This window comes from Ziziphus jujuba, chromosome 10, assembly GCF_031755915.1.
Source record: "Ziziphus jujuba cultivar Dongzao chromosome 10, ASM3175591v1".
Lineage (NCBI taxonomy): Eukaryota > Viridiplantae > Streptophyta > Magnoliopsida > Rosales > Rhamnaceae > Ziziphus > Ziziphus jujuba.
The window spans coordinates 4,313,778-4,335,896 of record NC_083388.1 but is presented as its reverse complement, the minus strand read 5'-3'; the positions used below and the strand labels follow the sequence as shown (position 1 = coordinate 4,335,896).

General features: G+C 32.8%; 1 protein-coding gene across 1 annotated transcript; it reads left to right on the top strand.

Annotated features, from left to right (window-relative positions):
- Positions 1 to 20,780: 20,780 nt before the first annotated feature.
- Positions 20,781 to 21,779, top strand: LOC107410560 (uncharacterized). Its single transcript, XM_060812341.1, has 2 exons — positions 20,781 to 21,243; positions 21,326 to 21,779. Exons 1-2 carry the CDS (start codon positions 20,988 to 20,990, stop codon positions 21,358 to 21,360), a joined length of 291 nt encoding a protein of 96 aa, XP_060668324.1. The 5' UTR covers positions 20,781 to 20,987; the 3' UTR covers positions 21,361 to 21,779.
- The last annotated feature ends 340 nt before the right edge of the window (positions 21,780 to 22,119 follow it).

Below are 22,119 nucleotides of genomic sequence, written 5' to 3'. Positions count from 1 at the left end.
TTTATGTATATATATAAATTGATTGAAATGTTTGTTTTGTGCATATATAATATCTGCTTTCGTTTATATAAGTTATCATTTTATGCAGATTTTAATAAGATTTTTAATAATTTCTAATCTTGATGAGCTCGTAGTGAACTTGAGAATTATGATAATTAAATATTCTGGTATTTGAATTGAGATTTTAGATCATTTTGGAAAATATTTAATCTGAAGAACAGATTGAAAATTTATATGATTTTAAGCATGTTCAAATATTTTATAAATTTTTAGGTGCTTAAAATCGGTTTATGGGTAATGTATTTCATTGTGGTATTTCTGGTTTTCACATAAAATGATGATTTGAAATTTTTGAAATATTTCAATAAGCTATGGAATTTGAATATTAAAGTATTATTATGATACAGTATTGTTGGAAAAATATATATGATCTTACAAGATTGTTTTATGGATATTGTATCGGTTATTTTTCTTTGATGTACCATATAGTACCAGAGTTTCGGTTCAGTATTATATTACAGCGCGCTGGGTTTGCCACTGTATCGTGAGGTTGGTTTCACCCAACAATTTATTATTGCCACGGACTGTGAGGTCGGGTTTAACCGATGGTTTAGTATTGTCACGGTGCCGTAAGATTGGTTTCACCTAATGGTTTATTATTGTCGTGAACCATGAGGTCGGGGTTATCCGACGGTTTATTATTACCATGGTGCTGTGAGGTTGGTTTCATCTAACGGTTTATTATTGTCATGGACCATGAGGTCAGGTTTATCCGACGGTTTATTATTGCCACGGACCATGAGGTTGGGTACCTCTCGACAGTTTATATTTCCACGATCGTATTGTCAGGACCCGTCCAAGACCCCTCCCCAGAATGCTAGACAAGCCCTGATCCCAGGAAAACACCATCGAATCTTCCAATGGAAAATTCGACAGCATTTCCCCTAAGGGAAGGACTTACCATAAAATTTACCTGCACAAAGTCACACTCCTATATGGTACCACCTTATCCCTCCCACCTTACTACAATAATTTCCACAGTGGAAACACTTCGATAACAATTTATATAAAACACATACGGATATATATGCAATAGAAATAATCAACTAAATAAACAACCTATTATACCTTTTATCATTCACGTCCGCCCACACCACCCACTGATTGCCGTACAATTCAAAACACATTTCAAATATTGTGTTACAAAATATACCGATGCATAATATAAGAAGAAAAGTAAAACAATCATCACATCAACACAATAATAATAATGGCAATCGTTTTCATGATAAAAATAGTATTAATATCATCTGTCATATTTACTTTAAGGTAATCACTTGTCCAAGAACTATCACATAATTACAGCTATCCCAAAGACTATCTCACCTACCCAAAGGCTATCACTTGTCCAAGGATTATTATACTTGCCCAATGGCTATCTTTCTCGCCCGTAGGCTGTGATACTTATCCGGATATATCATATGCTAATAATAATAATAGAAATAATAAAAATAATAAAATTTAAATAAATAATGGCAATAATAATAATAATCATAATGATGATGATAATATTAGTAATAATGAAAATAATTGTAAACATAATTCTGATAAATAATAATTGTAATATTAATAACAAGAATAATATTAATAATAGTAATGACAATAAAAGCAATTAAGTATAATGCTAGAAAATCAGGTTATGAATAGATAGAATAATACGAGATCAAATAATAATTTAAAATTCAAGAAAAAAAAATATATATATATATATATATATTATCAAATATACACTCGTATCAGGGATACAATTGATAACCTCCAACATATTGCGCAATCCATGATTCCAGCTGTCACAGCACCCTGCTACCAATACAGTCTGAGGTGGTTGCCTAGATTGGCCGTCCAACTCCCGGGACTCGTAGGCAACATAGTGACGAGACTAGCTCTTCACGGACCATATCAGATCGCTGTCCCCGTACGGTGTGATACATACAAATATAACACACACACACACACACACACATATATATATATATATATATATATATGTACATATACAAGATACTTTATGCACCATACTATATACCAATGGTGCCCTACAATGCCCAGCGTCCCGAGCACCATCTGGCGGGAGGTTAAAGAGAAAAACTTGCATACGGTCGCTTCGGCATCCCGACAATGCCGCTGCTTAAACCGTCATCCCGGCCATGGAGGGGAGCGGCTTATGTGCACTATATCAAACTTGCCTGCCCTCGGTCCGATGGCAACTCACGAGAGACATTACAACTTGCGCGCTTATCATAATCACATATACAATATAGAACACCAGTACGTGTATGGGTGCATCTTAAAAAAAAAAACTATAAATTCATAATATTATAAAATATTAAATTTAGATAAAATATAATCCAATTCATATGCTTTTATCAAATACATAAACAATAATAATAAAAAATAAATAATCAAATATACGGATATTCTTGATCACAATAGTTTAATATAATTTTTTTTTTCTCAAACCTTCAATTCAATTTATACCAAAATTATCATCAAGGCCACCTACAATTTCACATACAAGTAAAGATACAGAAATACATTAAAGATATAGCAATACAGTTTATTATAAGTCATCCATAGATATCTGCGTATATATTCACACACACATATATATATATATGTATATTTACATTTTCACACATTTAAATATATATACACAGTAAAACTTTTAACAAACAATTTAACAAGCACAATGTCTAGATACATACGTATAAATACATTTTGATATGCATAATCGAAGGCTTCAACAATACATATTTATACATATATATATATACCCATTCACACATCTCAATACATATTCACATATCACCATGTATTTATATACATTACCGCACATGTATATATATATATAATGCATGTATTTACCAATATTCCCATACACATGTATACAGAAAAACACACATATATATATATATATAAATATATATATATATATAATATAATATTTAATTTAATAATTTAATCAAAAATAACAACCTCTCAAATATACATCCATAATTTACAAACAAGATATCAATGCGAAGCTAAAGATACAGAGAATACAATTCTAACCTTCGATTGATTTGAAACTACCGGCGGTGATCGGAAATTTTGTCAGAAGCCGCTGCCAACTTGTCCCTCCTTTGTACGCCATGAAGGAGCTCGAATTGAGGCAAACGGAGCCCACCATCAGCTTTAGGACGCTCGAATTTGGGGAATAGGATCTAAAATTTGGCCGGAAACGGCCAAAATCTTGCAAATTGAAATGGAGCTCACCGTTGACTTTTATGGAGTTTTCTGGCGCGTCTCCAGCCGTTCCGTCGATGGCGAGCACCCCGTTGTCATGGGTCGTCGATTAAACATATCGGTGAGGCTCAGGCCGGCCGGATTTATGGCAATTTCCCAAGATGAGCAACGGCAACGCAAGGAGAGGAAGGGAGAGAAACCACGGGGAGGAAGAGAGGGAGAGGAAGAAGCTTCGCGAGAGGGAGAGGGGGGTATTTTCCCACGTGAGGGAGAAGAAAAGAAAAAGAAAAAGAAAATAAATAAACAAATATATAAAATAATATTAAAATAATAAAATGATAATAAGAAAATAATGTGATATTTAATTATTGCTGACATGTGGTATTTTCATGTCGTGACACATGGCACCCTTTATAATGTTACATGTGGCATCGCTGTTCATCACACTCACATATCGATGAATAGTAACAACTGTCTCAGAAAACTTAACAGATCCGTAACTTTCAAACCACATGTCCAAATCAGGCGTGCCACTAGTCTATAAACTCATATCTATGAGTACTTCACAACCATACATGATTCATAACTCAATTTTTTCAAGGATAAAAAGTCAGCTCCGACACTCTCGGACAGTTCGGACCTCAACTTGTTTTGCTCGTAACTTTCAAACCGTAGCTCTGTTTTCGACATGCTACTAGTCTACTGACTCGGATTGATGTGAAATTTGCAATGGTACCTTGGTCAGTGCGAAATTCCCTTTGAAGCAAAAAGTCAACATTTTGACCCACTTGGTCAATGGTCAAACTTGGTCAACCATCGGTCAACGTGAAAATTTCCAACGTATTTCGGGACGGGGTGTTATAGTATATTGAAGGTCGTGAGGTGAGTGTATCCCATGGTTTATAAATTGATATATCATAAGGTACATTGTATACGTTTGACTATATTGTTGATTTTCAAGTATGGTGGTTATTTCATATTTATTTTGTGGAACTGCGTTTATAATATTTTATACTCAATATTTATATCTTGATCAAGATATTTTATAATATTACAATGATCATTCACTTTATACTTTTAAGCATTGATTTTTTGATATTAAACTGGGATACAAGTTAGGATTTTATGAAACCAGAGGTCTTGAGAGAAATAAATTATTATTTTTCTATTATACTATGTCACTCACTGAGATTTCTTTATCTCACATTTTATTTATTTTAAATTCGTTCCCCTAGGCCCAGCAGTTAGTAGCAGTCTACCTAATGCACAGCTTGTCACTTTGTTCCTTCCACGACAACATCAGTATTTATCCTTTCTTTATTTATCATTATCCTTCCAAACTTATTTATTATTTACTTGTACTTCTAAACTTTGCAACTACTGTTAGAATGCTCTGATTTAGATATTATACTTAGTAGAGATCCTATTATAAGTTATGGCCTGTAGTGCAATAGGCCGGTTGTGGATTTTTACGCTGCTGTGGTTTATATTTATATAACGAGGTATTATTGTCTTGAGTTCGGATTTTCATGTTTTAAGGTAAGGCTCCATTGGATATTCTCTAGAGATTTTCTGGTGGAACTTCACTAGGAGGGACCACCCAGGAGATCCTGGGAGGGTTCCCGGGAGGGTCCTGTCATTGAATGCTTCTTCCAGGTTTAGTGATAAAACAAAGGAACTTGAGAGTCTACACAATGGCTTTACTCTAGAACCTGGCTATTCGATGCCTATAAATTACAAATTTAGAGCTGAATTTTGGTCCATTTATGGTTTTATGCCAAAGTACCTAAAGTAGGGCCGTATTGTACTAAGTATCTTGTTGAAGGCAAAGATAAGGTTTGGTTTTGCAAGTTGGAAGTCTCTGCCTCGCTCTATAAACATTGACTATTCCAATTTAGTGGTCTTCACTGGTCGAACTTTTAAACCCACTATATGCAACGTTGATTATTAATAATAGAGCATGGATATCAAAATGATGTACCATTTAGTTTGTCTGCAAGGTTTTCTCTATATATATATATATATATATAACTTCAATTAGTTCCAAAATCTTATCAACTTCAACACCCACAAGCAGATCATTAGCAAAAGCAATTCTCAAAGAAATTAAGGCACATTCCTTTTGCACTTCTAGCCATAGTCAATGTGGGGATGAGTCTAGCTAAATGCATTATTTGGGCAGTGGTCAAACCCAATGTATGATTAATTTGTTGAATAAAAGGAAAATTATAACTATAAATTGAAAGATTGACTACTGATTACTTTCCCAGTGTGCATATTGGGAAAACAATTTTGCTTAATTATCGCACGAACTTCGCATTATGGATGGAGGAACAATATCTTTTGCTTGGATGAAAAAAAAAAAAATTCTAGAAAGATTGGATGAAATTATATGTTTACTGTACTTAGTTGGTATATTTTTCCTTTTTTTTTTTTTTAACCCAAGATTTTAAGGCTTTAATAGGAGTTTAATAAAAAAAATCCAAATCAATAAAAGGAACAAGCTTGTAAGAGTGCTACATCTATTTTATAAGAATAAAAAATTTAAAAAAGGGGTACTATATTTGTTAAAGTTTTAAGAAACTGTTTCACCAGAAAGAAAAAGATTTTAATATTTGAATAAAAAATTCCTAAGAGGTTATTGATCATCTTATTTAATTAGGTGTAGGAGAGCCAAGAGTCCGTTTGGTATAGCTTATGAAAGTAAAGCTTTAATCTGTAAAACTTTGTATAATAGATCTTTTTGAAAAAAAAAATTTATTAAAAAGCTAATAAGTGTTTGGTTGTAAATAAAAAAGCTGCATTAAATACTCATTAAATTTTCATATAAAGTTAAAAAAAAAAAAAAAGCTTTTTTTAAAGAAACTAAAAATTTGAGCTTTTCTAAAACAGCTTAAAAAAGTTTATTTTTTGGTCAATAAGTACTTATTGACTTTTGTCAAACATTTTTATTTTTCGATAAAAGGACTTTTGACCCTCAAGTAGAGCTTTTAACCAAAAAAAAAAAAACTCTATCAAATACATTCTAACCAATGGAAAGATGTTTGAATTTCCACTAGTATAGTATTTTTTATAAAATAAGGTAAATTCTATTTTATGCTTTACTCAGACAATAAGATAAAATAGGAATTGTTCATTTTTCCAAGTTACTATTCCAGGTAAATAATTATTTTTTTAATTTAAAAAAAGGGTAAATAATTAAGGTTTTGCCTTAAAAGTCCTCCATATCTAGCGAAAAAGTAAAATAGATCTAGTGACAAATAACATTGGAGAATAAAGTGAAAAATGGAAAGGCTAATATAACTTCACTATTAAGAGTTATTTGTGAAGTCGAGAATTACATTAAAATCCATTTTAACAGTAATCATTTTAATTTAATTTGAAGTAAATCAATGTGCTCTTATTTTTTCTTGAGTTAACTTTGTTGGCCCTATAATTTATCCCCAACATTATTGTTTGTCATCCTTTCAGAGACACATCTCAGTTTTCTCGAACAATTAGTGAATGATCCAAGTTTGAGGCTTATACCTCCAAAATATATATAGATGTTATTGTGAATCCCTTTTTTTTTTTTTTAGTTTTTTTTCCATTGAAATCGTTATTCAAAATTTTTTTGAATGTATATGATAGTTATTAGTCATTATGTATGTAGTCAGAAAACAGAGTACTTTAACCTAAAAAATAAGTACTTTTAAAGCAACCTCTTACAAATATACATTTTCGGAAAGAAAATTTTGGCAAAGTTTGTATGTATGATGGAAAAATGATAAGTCGGATGGAACTTAGGCCTAGTTTGGCCTTTGCTATAACTTTTGTTTTTTTTATTCTAGAAGCATACCCTATTTCTCAAAATAGATTGTAGAAAAATAATATATATATATATATATATATATATATATAATTTAATCAAAATCAATTTTAGCAAACACTTATATATGTACGACTTAAATTCTTGTACAATAAGCATCTAAAACCAATTCCAACTAAGCCTTAGCCTGCTTATATACTGAGCCAAGCCTCCAACTATATGTACAATGACTACAATGCCCTTCTACCAACCTCCTCTCAATATGACTCTGCTAAATTTCACATTATATGTCAAGGGTACCAAGTTAATTGGCAAATCCAATAAGAATTCAAGGCCAACATTAGATCTGGTGTAACAAAGTGGAAGTCATGCTAATGGTACTTTTTTGTTAGTCTATGGTGTGGTTTTGAGTCCATCGACAGCTATGTTGAGCTTTAATGGCATTCAACGATCCTTAAAAAGTTAAAGCAAAAAAAGGCAATATTGAAAATCATTTCAATCAGTTTAATTCGACTCGCTTAGATAAATGGGAAGACAGTCCCATTTATCCTCTGGTCCATGGGTTTATAGAGTCCAGCATTCTTTTACTTTATATTGCACAAACAAACAATATGAAATTATTTATATGGATTCGTAGATGTCTTGAGTCTGATGCAAGAAAATGACACAGGAGAAAAAAGTTCCAAATATCCAATTTTCCAATGGGCCAAAGCGAAAAAGGGTCACCCAAAGAAAATAGGTAGGATACTCATGAATCATGATGTTCTTCTTTATATACCACTTTGCTTCAATAATTGTTACAAAAGGATTATTCTTTCCTTGTTTTTAGCACTCATATAAACTAAATCATATAACCAACCAACTACGTACAAACAAAACCCACATCATTATCACCCGCTTGCTCTTCTTTTACCCAAAAACAATAAATAAATAAATAAAAAATGGCTTCTAGTCGTAATAGTGCTTCCAACTCTGATGATCGGCAGCATTATGGAGACAGAGAAGCAGCTCAGAAAAACCAAAGTGGTCAAATAAAGTACATGCCATTTGTGGTTCTAGGCATAATTCTGGTGATGAGTGCAGCAATGGGGATGATTTGGGCAATGGTGAAACCCAAACGCCTAGTTTTTGCTATCGAATTCGGTTTTATTACAGTTGGGACTATTTCAGAACCTGACCACGAACTTTTCTCTGGCAACTTGAGCTTTGTGATGAGGTCGTATATTCCCAACAAGAAGTCCACCATACACTATAAATCAATGCAGATTGGCAACAGTTACAGTGAAAATAAAACTACTACTCCTGTCAAGGATGTAAAAGACTTCTCTTAACCTCCTTTCAATGTGACTCGGATTCCTTTCATAGTTCCCGTATACATCTCGACGGGGCCTCGTGGTTATGTGTTTGAGTACCTACAGCACGGAAAAATCATAGTAAACATTTCGGCCGAGGCAAAGATGATATTTGAGCATAGATGGAGGAGATTTATGCCTCGCACTATTGGGATTTATTGTCAGCCTGCAGCTGTATTGCTGGGAAAAAATTTTCAGACCACTGATTGCTACGTTGATCTTTAATTAATTAATATTCCACATCATCCTCTGATTTTCTGATTTATTTATTCATTTATTCGGTATTGTCGATTACGTGATAAGTTTGTTTATGAATTTTCTCGCTGTGTAAGCATCTATGGAATATAATTTAGCACTTGTTCACCATTATATATATATATATATATATATGCAAGTAATTTTGAATTTCTATTTTTATTTTCATTTATTTATTTATTTTTTGTATTCCATTCTTGGCTAATCTTTTCAGTTTTCACATTAATACTAATCTATCTGGAGGGTTACATTTTGAGATTAGTTTCTATAATTCCAACAAAAAAAACACCATTTACTATGACACTTCGAATGCTTCTTGATATTTTAGTGATAAAACAAAAAATGTTCTGAGTCTAAGGGAAAGGTTTATATGGATAAGTACCTAAACCAGGGAAATATTGCACGGAGCATTTCGTTCAAGGCAAAGTTAAGGTTTGGGCTTGCAAAATGGAAGTCTCTGCCAATCAGAAAAACATTTACTGCTGGCCTTTAGTGGTGTTCGAGAGTGACTGCGAAAATCATACTTTTAAACCCACTGTCTGCAAGGTTGAACATTAATAATGAGCATGGATATCAAAATGTTTATCATTTATATGGTGTAATTTTATCTTCTTCTTCTTCTTTTTCTTTTCAAATTTATTTATTTTTTATCTTTCTTTTTCTCGTGTTTAGGTTTTTGGTTATTAAAATTGTTATTTGCGTGTTTTTTTGTTTCTAATTAGGCATTAATTTTTAATTTTGTCAGACAACAAATGATCATGAAAGAATACAACATTATCAATTATATGAATTCCATTACATGTGTTAACACTACGTGAAAATTGATATCTAGCGACACTCACTTAGCGATGCTACGAAACAAACGCGTCTGAAAAAACAAAACCGCGACTCTGAGGTTAATGGGTCAGTAACAATTCAATAAATATACGACGCATCCAAAAACTGTCAACCTTAAAAGGTCGCTAAAAACAAAAAACATGCAACAAATTCATTAAGGATCGCTGAATGTGGGGCTGATCAGAGTCGCCATTAATACTGCATGTATATTTTACCTGAATTGTATTGTACGTTTAAATGCTACTCATGAAAAATGAATACCAACCACTAATCTATGTTTGCATAATAATAAAATTTAATTATACAAGATTGTTGTTCAATTATATAATTTTTCTTGTATAGCTTATTCTTGCAAATCTCTTAAATAGTATTCTTTTATTTCAACTACAAATAACCAGTAAAAATATTAGAGCAACATAACTGAGCTGGTTTTTTTATTTTTTTATTTTTTTATTTTTTTGTTTTTTGTTTTTTTAATAAAGGTAACAGGTGATACACTATTTAGATTGTGCATCTCCTGTTACCTTCTCTTTACTTTTTAATTTTTTAAAATTATTTTAAACAATTTAATTTTATTTCAATAATAAATAACCAGTAAAAATATTAAAGTAACAAAACTGAGAATTTTTTTTTTTAATATACAGGTAACAGGCGTTGCACTATTTTAGATTGTGCGTCGCCTGTTCACTCCTACCATTTTTTTTTTAGTTATTTTAATCAATCTAATTTTATTTCAACAACAAATAACCAGTAAAATATTAAAGTAACATAACCGAGCTGTTTTTTTTATTTATTTTTTATTATATATGTTACAGGCGACGCACTAATTAGATTGTGCATCGCCTATTTTCTTCTCTTTACTTTCTAATTTTTTTTTAATTTTTTTAAACAATCTAATTTTATTTCAACAACAAATAACCAGTAAAAATATTCGACCGACAAAAATGAGTTTTTTTTTTTATATATATAGTTAATAGGCAACGCACTATATAGATTGTGCGTCGCCTGTTCTCTCCTCCCCTTTTTTTTTTGTTCTTTTAATTAATCTAATTTTAATTCAACAACAAATAACCCATAAAAATATTAGAGCAATATAATATATAGGTTCAAGTTGACTTTTTTGATAGCCAATATTTTTTGTTTGACTGAGGTACAATTGTATAGATCTCGTCGATATGAGTTCACAGACTGGCGGCACGCCAAATTCCGAGTTACGGATAAAAAGTTATGGTCCTGAGAAGTTTTAAGCATAAGTTTTATATCAGTGTCCAAACCAGTCCCTAATTTTTGTCTGTTAGTGATTTAGGGTGTATATAAGCCTCGGTAAGTGTGCTAAACAGGAGGAAAAGCCCAAAAATACCCATTTCCTCTCCAAAACCCGAGAAAAACACCCCAGACCCACGGGCCCGAACCGACCGTTTTTACCTCCAACCGGGTTTGCGCCGTTTGACCCATCTCCGACCACCACCTTGCTACATGCACCGGCCAGAGAGGATCAGGGGACGAGGCAAGCTCGGCCGCAAAATTGTACGGCCACCAGTCGCTAGACGCACCCAGATTGGGCCAGAGAAGCCCGACGGTCGGAAATTTTCTCTCTCCTCTTTTCTTATGTTTTTGGGCCAACCCAACTCGACTCATATCTCTATCCCACCATTTTCGACCCCTCTGAGTCCATTTCCATGGTTAGATTGCCCAAAACCCCCAACATTTTTCGGTCACCGGAGGAGTCACTGGACAAAGGCAAGACCACTAGTGAACTTCTTGTCTCTTGGGCTTTCCGTTGACTTATAATTTGTGAATTTTGGAGGTCGTTTGATAATTTTCCCATTTTTGGATCAATTAGTTAATTTTCGGATAAGTTGGGGACTGTGTTTGGACAAAATTGTTCAAATTAGTTAAAATTGGAGTTGAATTAGTGAAATTGGATATTATTAGAACCCATTAGGTGGTTCAATTTTGAAATATTAGGCTTCGGGTGAAAATCTCCAATTTTGGGTACCGAATCCTAAGGACACGCGGTATAATTGGACTGTCCGGTGTCCAGTTTATACAATTTTGTAGTACTGTAAATTATTTTGAGACAATTGGATTATATAAGTGTCTCTGGTTTAGTTGTTTGGAGCCTGAGAAATATTTTATTATATTACAGGCATTCGAGTTGAGCCTGGACGCAATCCTATAGAGGAGTAGGCATGAGCATCTACAATACTGTGAGTGGTTATATCATTTTTAAATAATTTGGATATATAGTATAGTATATATGTGGTTTAAATATTTTACGTATATATCATTTGATTGAAATGTTGTTTTATGTATATATAAATATTTGCTTTCACATATATGTGTTATCATTTTATATGACTTTTGATAATATTTTAAGTGATTTTCAATTTTAATGGGTCCATAAATAGACTTGTGGTATTTAAATATCTTGTTAATTAAACTGAAATTTTAAATCATTTTGAAAACTATTTGGTTTGAGAAACCAGATTGAAAATCATATGATTTTAAGCATGATCAAATATTTTATAATTTTATGTGCTTAAAATTGGTTTATGGTGAATATATTTCACTGTGGTTTTCTAGTTTTCGTATGAAATGATGCTTTGAGATTTTTGAAGTATTTAATTAAGCGGTGGAAGTTTAAATGTTAAATTATGATTTATGATACAGTATCATTTGGAAAAGTATATATAATCTTACAAGATTGTTTCATGTATACTGTATTGGTTATTTTTAAATTGATGTACCATGTAATGCCAATACCTTGGATCAGTATTATATTATATTATATTACCGCGAGCTGGGTTTACCACGGTGCCGTGAGGTTGGTTGCATCCAACGGTTATCTATTATTACGATGGACTGTAAGGTCGGGTTTATCCGACGGTTTGTTATTATTACCACGATGCCGTGAGGTTGGTATCATCCAACGGTCCATTATTGCCACGGACCGTGAGGTTGGGTACGTCCCGATGGTTTTTTATTATTTCCACGAACCCGTTCATATATTGAGAGTCGTGAGTTTGGATGTATCCCACGGTTTATATATTAGTATATCGTATGGTACATTGTATATGTTTGTATATATTGTTGATTTACAAATATTGTGGTGATTTCTGCATTTTCATATTTATTTGGTGGAACTGTAATTATTATAGTTTATGCTCAAATGTTTATATCTGGATTTGAAACATTTCATAATATTACAATGATCGTTCATTCATATTTTTTAGCATCGGTTTTTATGATATTAATTGGGGTACAAGTTTGGGTTTTGTGAAATGATTTTTAAACGGGGAACTTTTCAACTAGTGGAATGAGAGGTCTTGAGACAAAGATTTTTCAAAAATAAATCATTATTTTTCTATTATACTATGCCACTCACTGAGATTTCTTTATCTCACATTTTATTGTTTTAATTCGTTCCCCTAGGCCCAGGCAGCTAGTAGCAGTCTACCTCGTGCATAGCTTATCGTTTGTTTCCTTCCACTGCAGCAGCCATATTTATCTTTTCTTCACCTATTGTTATCTTCTGGACTTATTTATTACTTATTTGTACTCATAGACTTTGTTGACACTCTTAGAATGCTCTGATTTTAATTATGGGACTCAGTAGAGACCATGGTACTCATGTGTGTTGTTATGGCCTGAAGTACAGTAAGCCAGTTGTGGACTTATTTATATATATATTTATATATTTGAGGTATTAATGTCAATGCTAGTGTTGATTATCTACGTTGTAAGGTGAGGTTCCATTGGATATTTTCTAGAGATTGTCCAGTGGGACTTCACTAGACGGGAACAACCGGGAGGTCCTGACAGGCTTCCCGGGGCGGGTCCTGTCACCACACCTGTGAGATCCCACATTGGTTGGAAAGGGGAACAAAGCATGGCCTATAAGTGTATGGATACCTTTCCCTTGCAACGCGTTTTGACAAAACCTTGAAGACTGGGTTGTAATAGGATTCCCCAGGCCCAAAGAGGACAACGTCATATGCGGGTGCTCTGGTCTATCACAGATGGTATCAGAGTCGAACGCGAATCGGTGTGCCAGCGAGAATGCTGGGCCCCAAGGGGGAAGGATTGTGAGATCCCACATTGGTTGGAAAGGGGAACGAAGCATGGCTTGTAAGCATGTGGATACCTTTCCCTTGGGACGCGTTTTGACAAAACCTTAAGGACTGGGTTGTAAGAGGATTCCCCAGGCCCAAAAAGGATAATATCGCATGCGGGTAGTCTGCGCTATCACAACACCACTAGTCCAAATGACTTGTATGTACTAATACAACAAAAACTAGCTAATATAGTGTTAGGCAACGCATTATTTAAAGAATGCATCGCCAAATAGATGAACAGGCGACCCATTGTTCAACAAATGCGTCGCCTTTTTTTCTTCTTTTTTTTCAATTTTTTTGTTTCAACGTTTAGAAACCCATAAAAAAAAATAAAATCAAAATAGAACCATGACAAAAATTGAACCCAGGACCTCCTACACTCTCAAGAAATTACCACACCTGTGAGATCCCACATTGGTTGGAAAGGAGAACGAAGCATGGCTTATAAGCGTGCGGATACCTTTCCCTTGCAACGCGTTTTGACAAAACCTTGAGGGCTGGGTTGCAAGAGGATTCCCCAGGCCCAAAGAGGACAATATCGCATGCGGGTGGTCTAGACTATCATAGATGGTATCAGAGTCGAACGCGGATCGATGTGCCAGCGAGGACGCTGGGCCTCAAGGGGGGAGGATTGTGAGATCCCACATTGGTTGGAAAGGGGAACGAAGCATGGCTTATAAGCGTGTGGATACCTTTCCCTTGTGAGGCATTTTGACAAAACCTTGAGGGCTGGGTTGTAAGAGGATTTTCTAAGCCCAAAGATCGCATGCGGGTGGTCTGGGCTATCAACACACCACTAGGTCAAATGACTTGTATGTACTAATACAACAAAAACTAGCTAATATAGTGTTAGGCGACGCATTATTTAAAGAATGCATCGCCAAATAGATGAACAGGCGATGCATTCTTCGTCAAATGCGTCGCCTTTTCTTCCTTCTTTTCCAATTTTTTTGTTTCAACATTTAGAAACCCATAAAAAAAATAAAATCAATACAGGACCATGACAAAAATTGAACCCAGGACCTCCTACACTCTCAAAAAATCATCACACCTGTGAGATCCCACATTGGTTGGAAAAGGAAACGAAGCATGGCTTATGAGCGTGTGGATAACTTTCCCTTGCAACGCGTTTTGACAAAACCTTGAGGGCTAGGTTGTAAGAGGATTTCCCAGGCCCAAAGAGGACAATATCGCATGCGGGTGGTCTGGGCTATCACAGATGGTATCAGAGTCGAATGCGGATCGGTGTGCTAGCGAGGACGCTGGGCCCCAAGGGGGGAGGATTTTGAGATCCTACATTGGTTGGATAGAGGAACGAAGCATGGCTTATAAGCATGTGGATACCTTTCCCTTGTGACGTGTTTTGACAAAACCTTGACGGCTGGGTTGTAAGAGGATTTCCCAGGCCCAAAGAGGATAATATCGCATGCGGGTGGTCTGGGCTATCACAACACCACTAGGCCAAATAACTTGTATGTACTAATACAGCAAAAACTAGCTAATATAGTGTTAGGCGACGCATTATTTAATGAATGTATCGCCAAATAGATGAAGCATTCTTCAACAAATGCATCACCTTTTCTTCTTCTTTTTTTTCAATTTTTTTGTTTAAACATTTAGAAACCCGTAAAAAAAATAAAATCAAAATAGGGCCATAACAAGAATTGAACCCAAGATCTCCTACACTCTCAAGAAATCACCACACCATTTGGCCAAACCACTTGGATGTAATAATACAACAAGAACTAGCTAATATAGTTTTAGGCAACGCAGTGTTTTAAGAATAGATGAAAAGGCAATGCATTTGTCAACAACTGCATCGCCGTTTCACCCAATCAATTTTTAATTTTTTTTTCAATTTGAAAGTTGTTTTCAGTAATTTTTTATTTTTGCAAATATGCTTTTTTTGTTTTAATTTGTAGATGAGCAATCAACAAAACTAATTAAAGATTTAAAATATATATATATATATATATATGGAATAGGCGACGCGTTTTAATGGAATTGCATCGCGTGGTCCTTCAATTATTTTTTATTTTTTTTTTAAAAAAAGCAATTTAATAGACTTTAAATTTTTAAAAACAAGTAAACTATCATAGACCACAAACACATGAAAGTTAAGCTCATTTAACATACTTATGTAGATAAATTGGTCAATAAATGCTTGTTGAATCAGAATTCTATATTCAGTACCCTATCTCAAATTAGGTCTTGAGATATTTTGTGTCTCGTCTATACACATATATGTGAATAACTGAGAACAGTATTGACAAAACTATTTTCTATTTTTAGATCAATGGAATTTATGTTCATTGGATTGCTACATGAATATATTTGTAGATAAACAATTAAAAAATTATTTAAAGATTATAAAGAAAATATAAAAAATGAAATAGGCAACGCTTTTCGACCATAATGCGTCACTTGATCCCAAAATTCAAGAACAGATGACCCTTCTTGAAGAGAATGCATCGCCTGTTCTCTCAATTAAAAAAAACAAAAAGTTTGAAAGACATGCAAACTTTATAAAGAATAAAGGTGTACTTGAAAAACAGAAAAATAAACAGCAATCTTCAATATTTTGCTTTGCATTTTTAAGAAATATTTTCAGTTTTTATTTGTAGATGAAAAATAAAAAATTAATCAAAGAAAAAAATGCAATTGGGAGAAAAGGCGAGTTTTTGCCATTTTTTGAAAATTTTTGGCGCGTTTTAAAATTTTTACGGGCTCCTTTGAATCCCTTTTTCTTTTTTAAAACTACATCAAGTACACTACCTAATAGATATTAGATTTGGAAGCAATCTAAGAGAGACTTGAAGAGTGAGATATTTTGGGTTTCATTTTTCATTTGCCTACGTTGTCATCGGCCGGGAAGCTAGATTGCTCTATGTCACCCTCGTGATTTTCTGGATTTCTGCTTTCTTTGTCTCCATCGTTTAGGTGAGTTTCTTTTTTCTTTGTGGTTAGTAGAGACATGAGGTGGGTTTTTTTTTTTTTTTCATTTTAACTGCAAGTTAGGTTCGTTGGGTTTTATTAATCTTGCTTTTGTAGAAATTTTATTTGTGATATTGCTTGACATTTTTTTGCTAAGTTTATCAAGTATTTTATGTTGAAGACCAACTTGATTCAAGATGATCTATTGTTTTAAATTCACCACAACATCGTACTTTTGTTGAAGAAGAAGTTCTTGGAGATACTACGATGACTCACAATCCATTTGTCATATAGTTGCCAAGTATCGATGAAAATGATAATGTGGATGAATGTGAGAGTGACTATGTTTGTAATGACTGTGAAGGAAGAAATGTGGCTCGTCAAATCTTAAAAACAATGGTAATATTCTTTAAATTTTCATTTACTAAATTATAAATTTAATAATGATTAATATTTTATTTATTTTACATAAGTGTTAATAACTTTTTAATTTTTCCATATGCAGTATGAGAATGTTATATCATCAACAAGAGGATGTCAACTTCCATCTCAATGAATATGCATTCATGGAAGTTTAATTAATATTAAATTTGTTATGAAAAATACAATAGCTTACAAATTATGTAAAAATATGTCAATGAGATGATATTTAATTTATTTGATAATTAATTTGTTATGACAAAATATTTATTTTAAATTTTTGTATTCTAATTATTTTGGATGAAGCTAGTTTTCGTTTTTTTATATTTTAATTATTTTTATATTTTTACTATTTTAATCACTTTTCACAAAAAAAATTTTTAAAAAAAAAAAAGAAGGGGCGACGCATTAACAAATAATGCATCGCTAAAAGTGTCGATGTATCGCTAAATAGGCAACTCTATTAATGCGTCGCTAAATAGGCGACTCTATTAATGCGTCGCTAAATAAGCGACTCATTAGCGACTAATATATTTAGCGATGCTATATGAAACAGTCGCTAATATATTTTTAGCAACATTTTTGTGAAGCGTCGCTATAAGTGGATTGATAAAATGCATCTCTAAAAGTCAATATGCATCGCTAAAAACTAAAAGATAGGTGACTCTAATACTGCGTCACTTGTTGTCTTATGGATTTAGCGACAGGATGTTAGGCAATTCCGTGCGATATGTCGTTATTTATTTTGTGCAACGCATTTATTACATCATTTATCAATGCGATTCTAGTAGTGTAATATTCGACCTGTTTAAAATGTAGAGTTTCTGAAAATTTTCGCTACCGAAATTTTCCTTAGTATGATAGAAGTCCAAAGACTAATTTTATATTTCAAATTTTGCATTTCAAATGGAAAAACCCATTAGCAGTTGACAGGATATATTTTAATTTATTTTACAATATACAATATTTTATAGGACTTTAGTCTCTTATACCTTGTTAAGTTACCTTATATCTCAAAATCTTATGCAATTAGAAAGTGGACTTAATATGCGCGCATCATCTACAACATTAAATATTGAGATTAATTTAGTGATAAGTCTCTCAATTCCACATCTTTTAGATTATGGATTCTAGTCATATGTAGCTTTATACCTTTAGACTAAATATTGTAGTTGTGGATTTTTTTTTATTAGCCATTAAAGCTTTTTAAATATTGAAATTTAAAAATGCATTAATAATTCACATGGTTCTTATAGAGTTTGTTTCCACAAATAAAGTTTTAATATGTAACTAAATTAATATTAAACCATTTATTGACTTTTCAATTCTAGTCCGTGAAATGATCCAAGGGCTAATATATATATATATATATATACACAAAATGTTGGACATGGAATACATGAGGCCTGAATTATTATCTAAATCATTTTAGATTTGTTTGAGTTTGATGCAAGAAAATTATAAAGGACAAAAGAGAGTTCCTATATTCAAAGGAAAGACTCACTAAAAGAAAAGCTAAAAGAAGACAGCAAAATTAAATTAATATATGTGTTCCTCACAAAAGTACTTACGTATAATTACTATCGTAGACCCAGAGATTCTCTACTTCTCTTTTAGCTTTCTATATAGAATAATCATACTAATCATCCTCACCACCAGGAAGGACAAATTGATTAAAATTATTCTTCCTTTTACAAAATGGCTTCTAGTTCCATGATTAAAAACTCAGAATCAGCAAAGAAAAGCAATTCTCTAAGCAAGTAAGCATCGGTCCTATTGTAGTTCTTGGCATAATTGCTATCCTAATTGAAGATTTTAGTTTCCGATCCATTGTTTGAGAATTTGGGTTTTCCCTTAATTAAATATCGTGTTTATTCTTCTTCTTTTTGTTCAACTTTCGTATGAGTTTGAAATGATCATTGTTTATTTATCATTTGTACTAAGATTTTCTTTTTGAGTGACTGTTATTTGGATCTGTTATACTTAAATAGTACTGGCAGTTTGATTGGAGGTACTAACTTTTAAAATTTATATTATGAGTTTCACTTAAAGATAATCATGATATTAATAGATATTTCAGAAAATCAAAATAAAACCGGGTACATATTTTGATTGTTAACAAAGTTAGTCTCCCTAAGCTCTGTTTTTAGAGTGTTTTGTTTCATTTATGTGAGAAGCAAAAAAACTATAGCTATCATTTTCCAACTAAAGCAAAAAAAAAAAAAAAAACTATAGTTATCATTTTCCAACTAAGTACTAACAAATGTCTCAAATTCGATAATAACGTGGAATTATGTGATATTGCTCAAATCAAACGGCATTATTGTTTAGACAGCATATTACATGATCATAAATAACAATATTTTAACAAAAATTCCTTCGAAATTTAATCCTGCTCATATTCATGTATAAACTTATTTGAATTGCAGAGTTACATTGGAAGTGTCTGTCATGTTACGATAACATAGCGCATATATTCTATCTTGGACACAAAGGCAGGAGAAAAGAAAAAATAAATAAATAAAAAATAAAATAATGGAGTAAAATGTACAAGCACAAAATCATTGGTCCTATAGCTCGTGAGACATGAAGCAGTCAAAATTCATATGTTCTTTCTCACAAGCTAATATTCTCTTATATTCTATAAAATAGGGAAATACTTGTAAGGAAACGTGAATCCTTATTTCTTGATCCTGAAGCAAGAGAATAGTAAAGAAGCAAAAAAGTTTCCACAGCGCAAAGAAAACGACTACACCGTGAAAAAAAAAAAAAAAAAAAAAAAAACAAGTTATATATCGCCAGTTTGCTAGTTAATCATGAACTCCAAAGCAGAGTTTACCAAGAGATTTTCTATTCAGTCAGCCATAAGTATAAAACCAATATTGTTCAATTTAGTCAGCATCAATAAACAAATCACTGAGTCAGGTCTCCTACTATACGGACCATGACTAAAAAGCGCTTCTCTCAACCTCCTGTCGATGTGACTCTGCTTAATTTCATATTATACGCCAAGTTACCTAGCTAGTGGGCATATCCAATTACAATTTACCATTAAGTTTTTATATAAAAGTCAAAGAAAAAAATTACACAATATTGAAAACCATTTAAAATTGTTAATAAAAATTAGACTCTGGCTTTGATAAATATTTTGTAAAACAGGTCCATATATAACTCTGGTTCATTATCGAGATTAACATTCTTTCTTTTTTATTAGTTCAAGACTCTAACTTAGATGTATTGAGTTTGATGCAAGAAAATGAAGGAGAAAAAAGTTCCAAATACCCCATTTTTTTTAATATACTTTTCTAACAATCGAGTCTTTTTTAAAAATGTTAGCTTTAAAAGTTTGAAAGAACTTTGAAATTAAGAATGCTTTAGTGGGAATAATTCTAAAATAAATGATCTTTTGGAAAATCTGTTAAAAAGAAAGTGGGGAGTTACAACATCTACTTGGGTGAGTATGAGACAATATTGTGAAAAAAAAGGGGCATTACAGCATGTGCTTGGGCGCTTGTAATGTATATGTACACACAAAATTAGCAATATCACTTCCACATGCATGCTTCTCATAATCAACATACTAGGACTATGCATTAGGGACATTATTATATGAATCCCTTATATGCCTTGATTTTGATGCAAGAAAAGGATAAAGGGAGAAAAGAAGAAGTTCCAAATTACAAATTGTCCATAGGCCAAATATATTTTCGAGATATATATATATATATATTATATAAAAGTCACTGAAAGAAAAGACAACAAGGGGTCTTGTTCTTTATGCTAGTTTGCAACAATTGGTGCAGAGCAATTAAACTAATGCAAGTGTTCCCCACCTAAAGCAAAATCTTTGGATTCTGCTACTCTCTTCTTTAATTTAATTTAGCTTTCTATAAATTAAATCGTTCAATTCAATATTCATATCAAACCCAGATTTCAAACAAATTCATTAAACACAACTCCTTCATTTTTTACACAACAATGGCTTCCAGTTCCAGGTCTGAGCCCCTAGCAGATCACAAAGAAGAAGAAGAAGCGAAAAAATTGGAGAAAAAGCAGTTTCCGTCGCAAACGAGGTACATACCTTTTCTTGTTCTAGCCATAGTTGTGGTGATGAGTCTAGCCATGGGGATTATTTGGGCAGTGGTCAAACCCAAACGTCCACAGGTTGTTGCTGTAAATGGTTATATTGTACAAGGTACTCGCAAAATTTCTAGAGATAACACTAGTCTCAATGGTACGTTCTATTTCGATTTTAGATTCTATAATCCCAATAAAAAGGCAATCATTTACTATGACACTTTGAATGCTACTTCCAGCTTCAGTGACAAAACACAGAAACTTGGGAATCTAAACGGAAGCTTTCCTCTAAAACCTCGCGATCAAATGCCTGTAAATTACACATTTACAGCTGAATTCTGGTCCATTTATATTTTTATGCCAAAGTACCTATCGCAGGGACGTGTTACATTAAGTGTTTTGTTCAAGGCGAAGATAAGGTTTGAGGTTGCAGGTTGGAAGTCTCTGCCTCGCACTATAAACATTGACTGTTCGCCTTTAGTGGTGTTCGATAATGACAAAAATCCACGGGCTCCAACTTTTAAACCCACTGCCTGCAAGGTTGATTATTAATATTAAGCATGGATGCAAAATGATATTGTATCATTTTATAATTATTTCTTTAATTTTTCTTTGATTTTATTTTTGTTAACCTTTTTCTTTAGTTTTATATTTTTTTTCCTTTTTCTGTAGTTTTATCTAATTATTATATGATTTCCATTTACATGTATTACATGTGTAGTGTTCTGTGTGTTATGTCACGACCCATCCAAAATTTCTCATCGGAACCCTAGACAATCCCTAATCCCAGGAAAATACCACCGAATCTTCCAACGGAAAATCCGACAGCACCTCCCCTAAGGGTAGGACTTCCCACAATTCTCCTGCACTGAAAATACACTTCTATATACACCACCTTATTCCTCTCACCTTACTACAATTTACTTTCACAAGTTTGCAGGACTTCAAATAAATGACAACGAACTAGTGCATAATTAAATAAATAAACGTCCAAATAGTATACAGAGCATTATCAAATACAATTGAATATGAA

Coding starts and splice junctions, on each gene's coding strand:
- LOC107410560 (XM_060812341.1), top strand. CDS start 20,988: ATGGCTTCCAGTTCCAGGTCTGAGCCCCTAGCAGATCACAAAGAAGAA. Junction 21,244..21,325: donor AGATAACACTAGTCTCAATG/GTACGTTCTATT, acceptor TGCTACTTCCAG/CTTCAGTGACAAAACACAGA.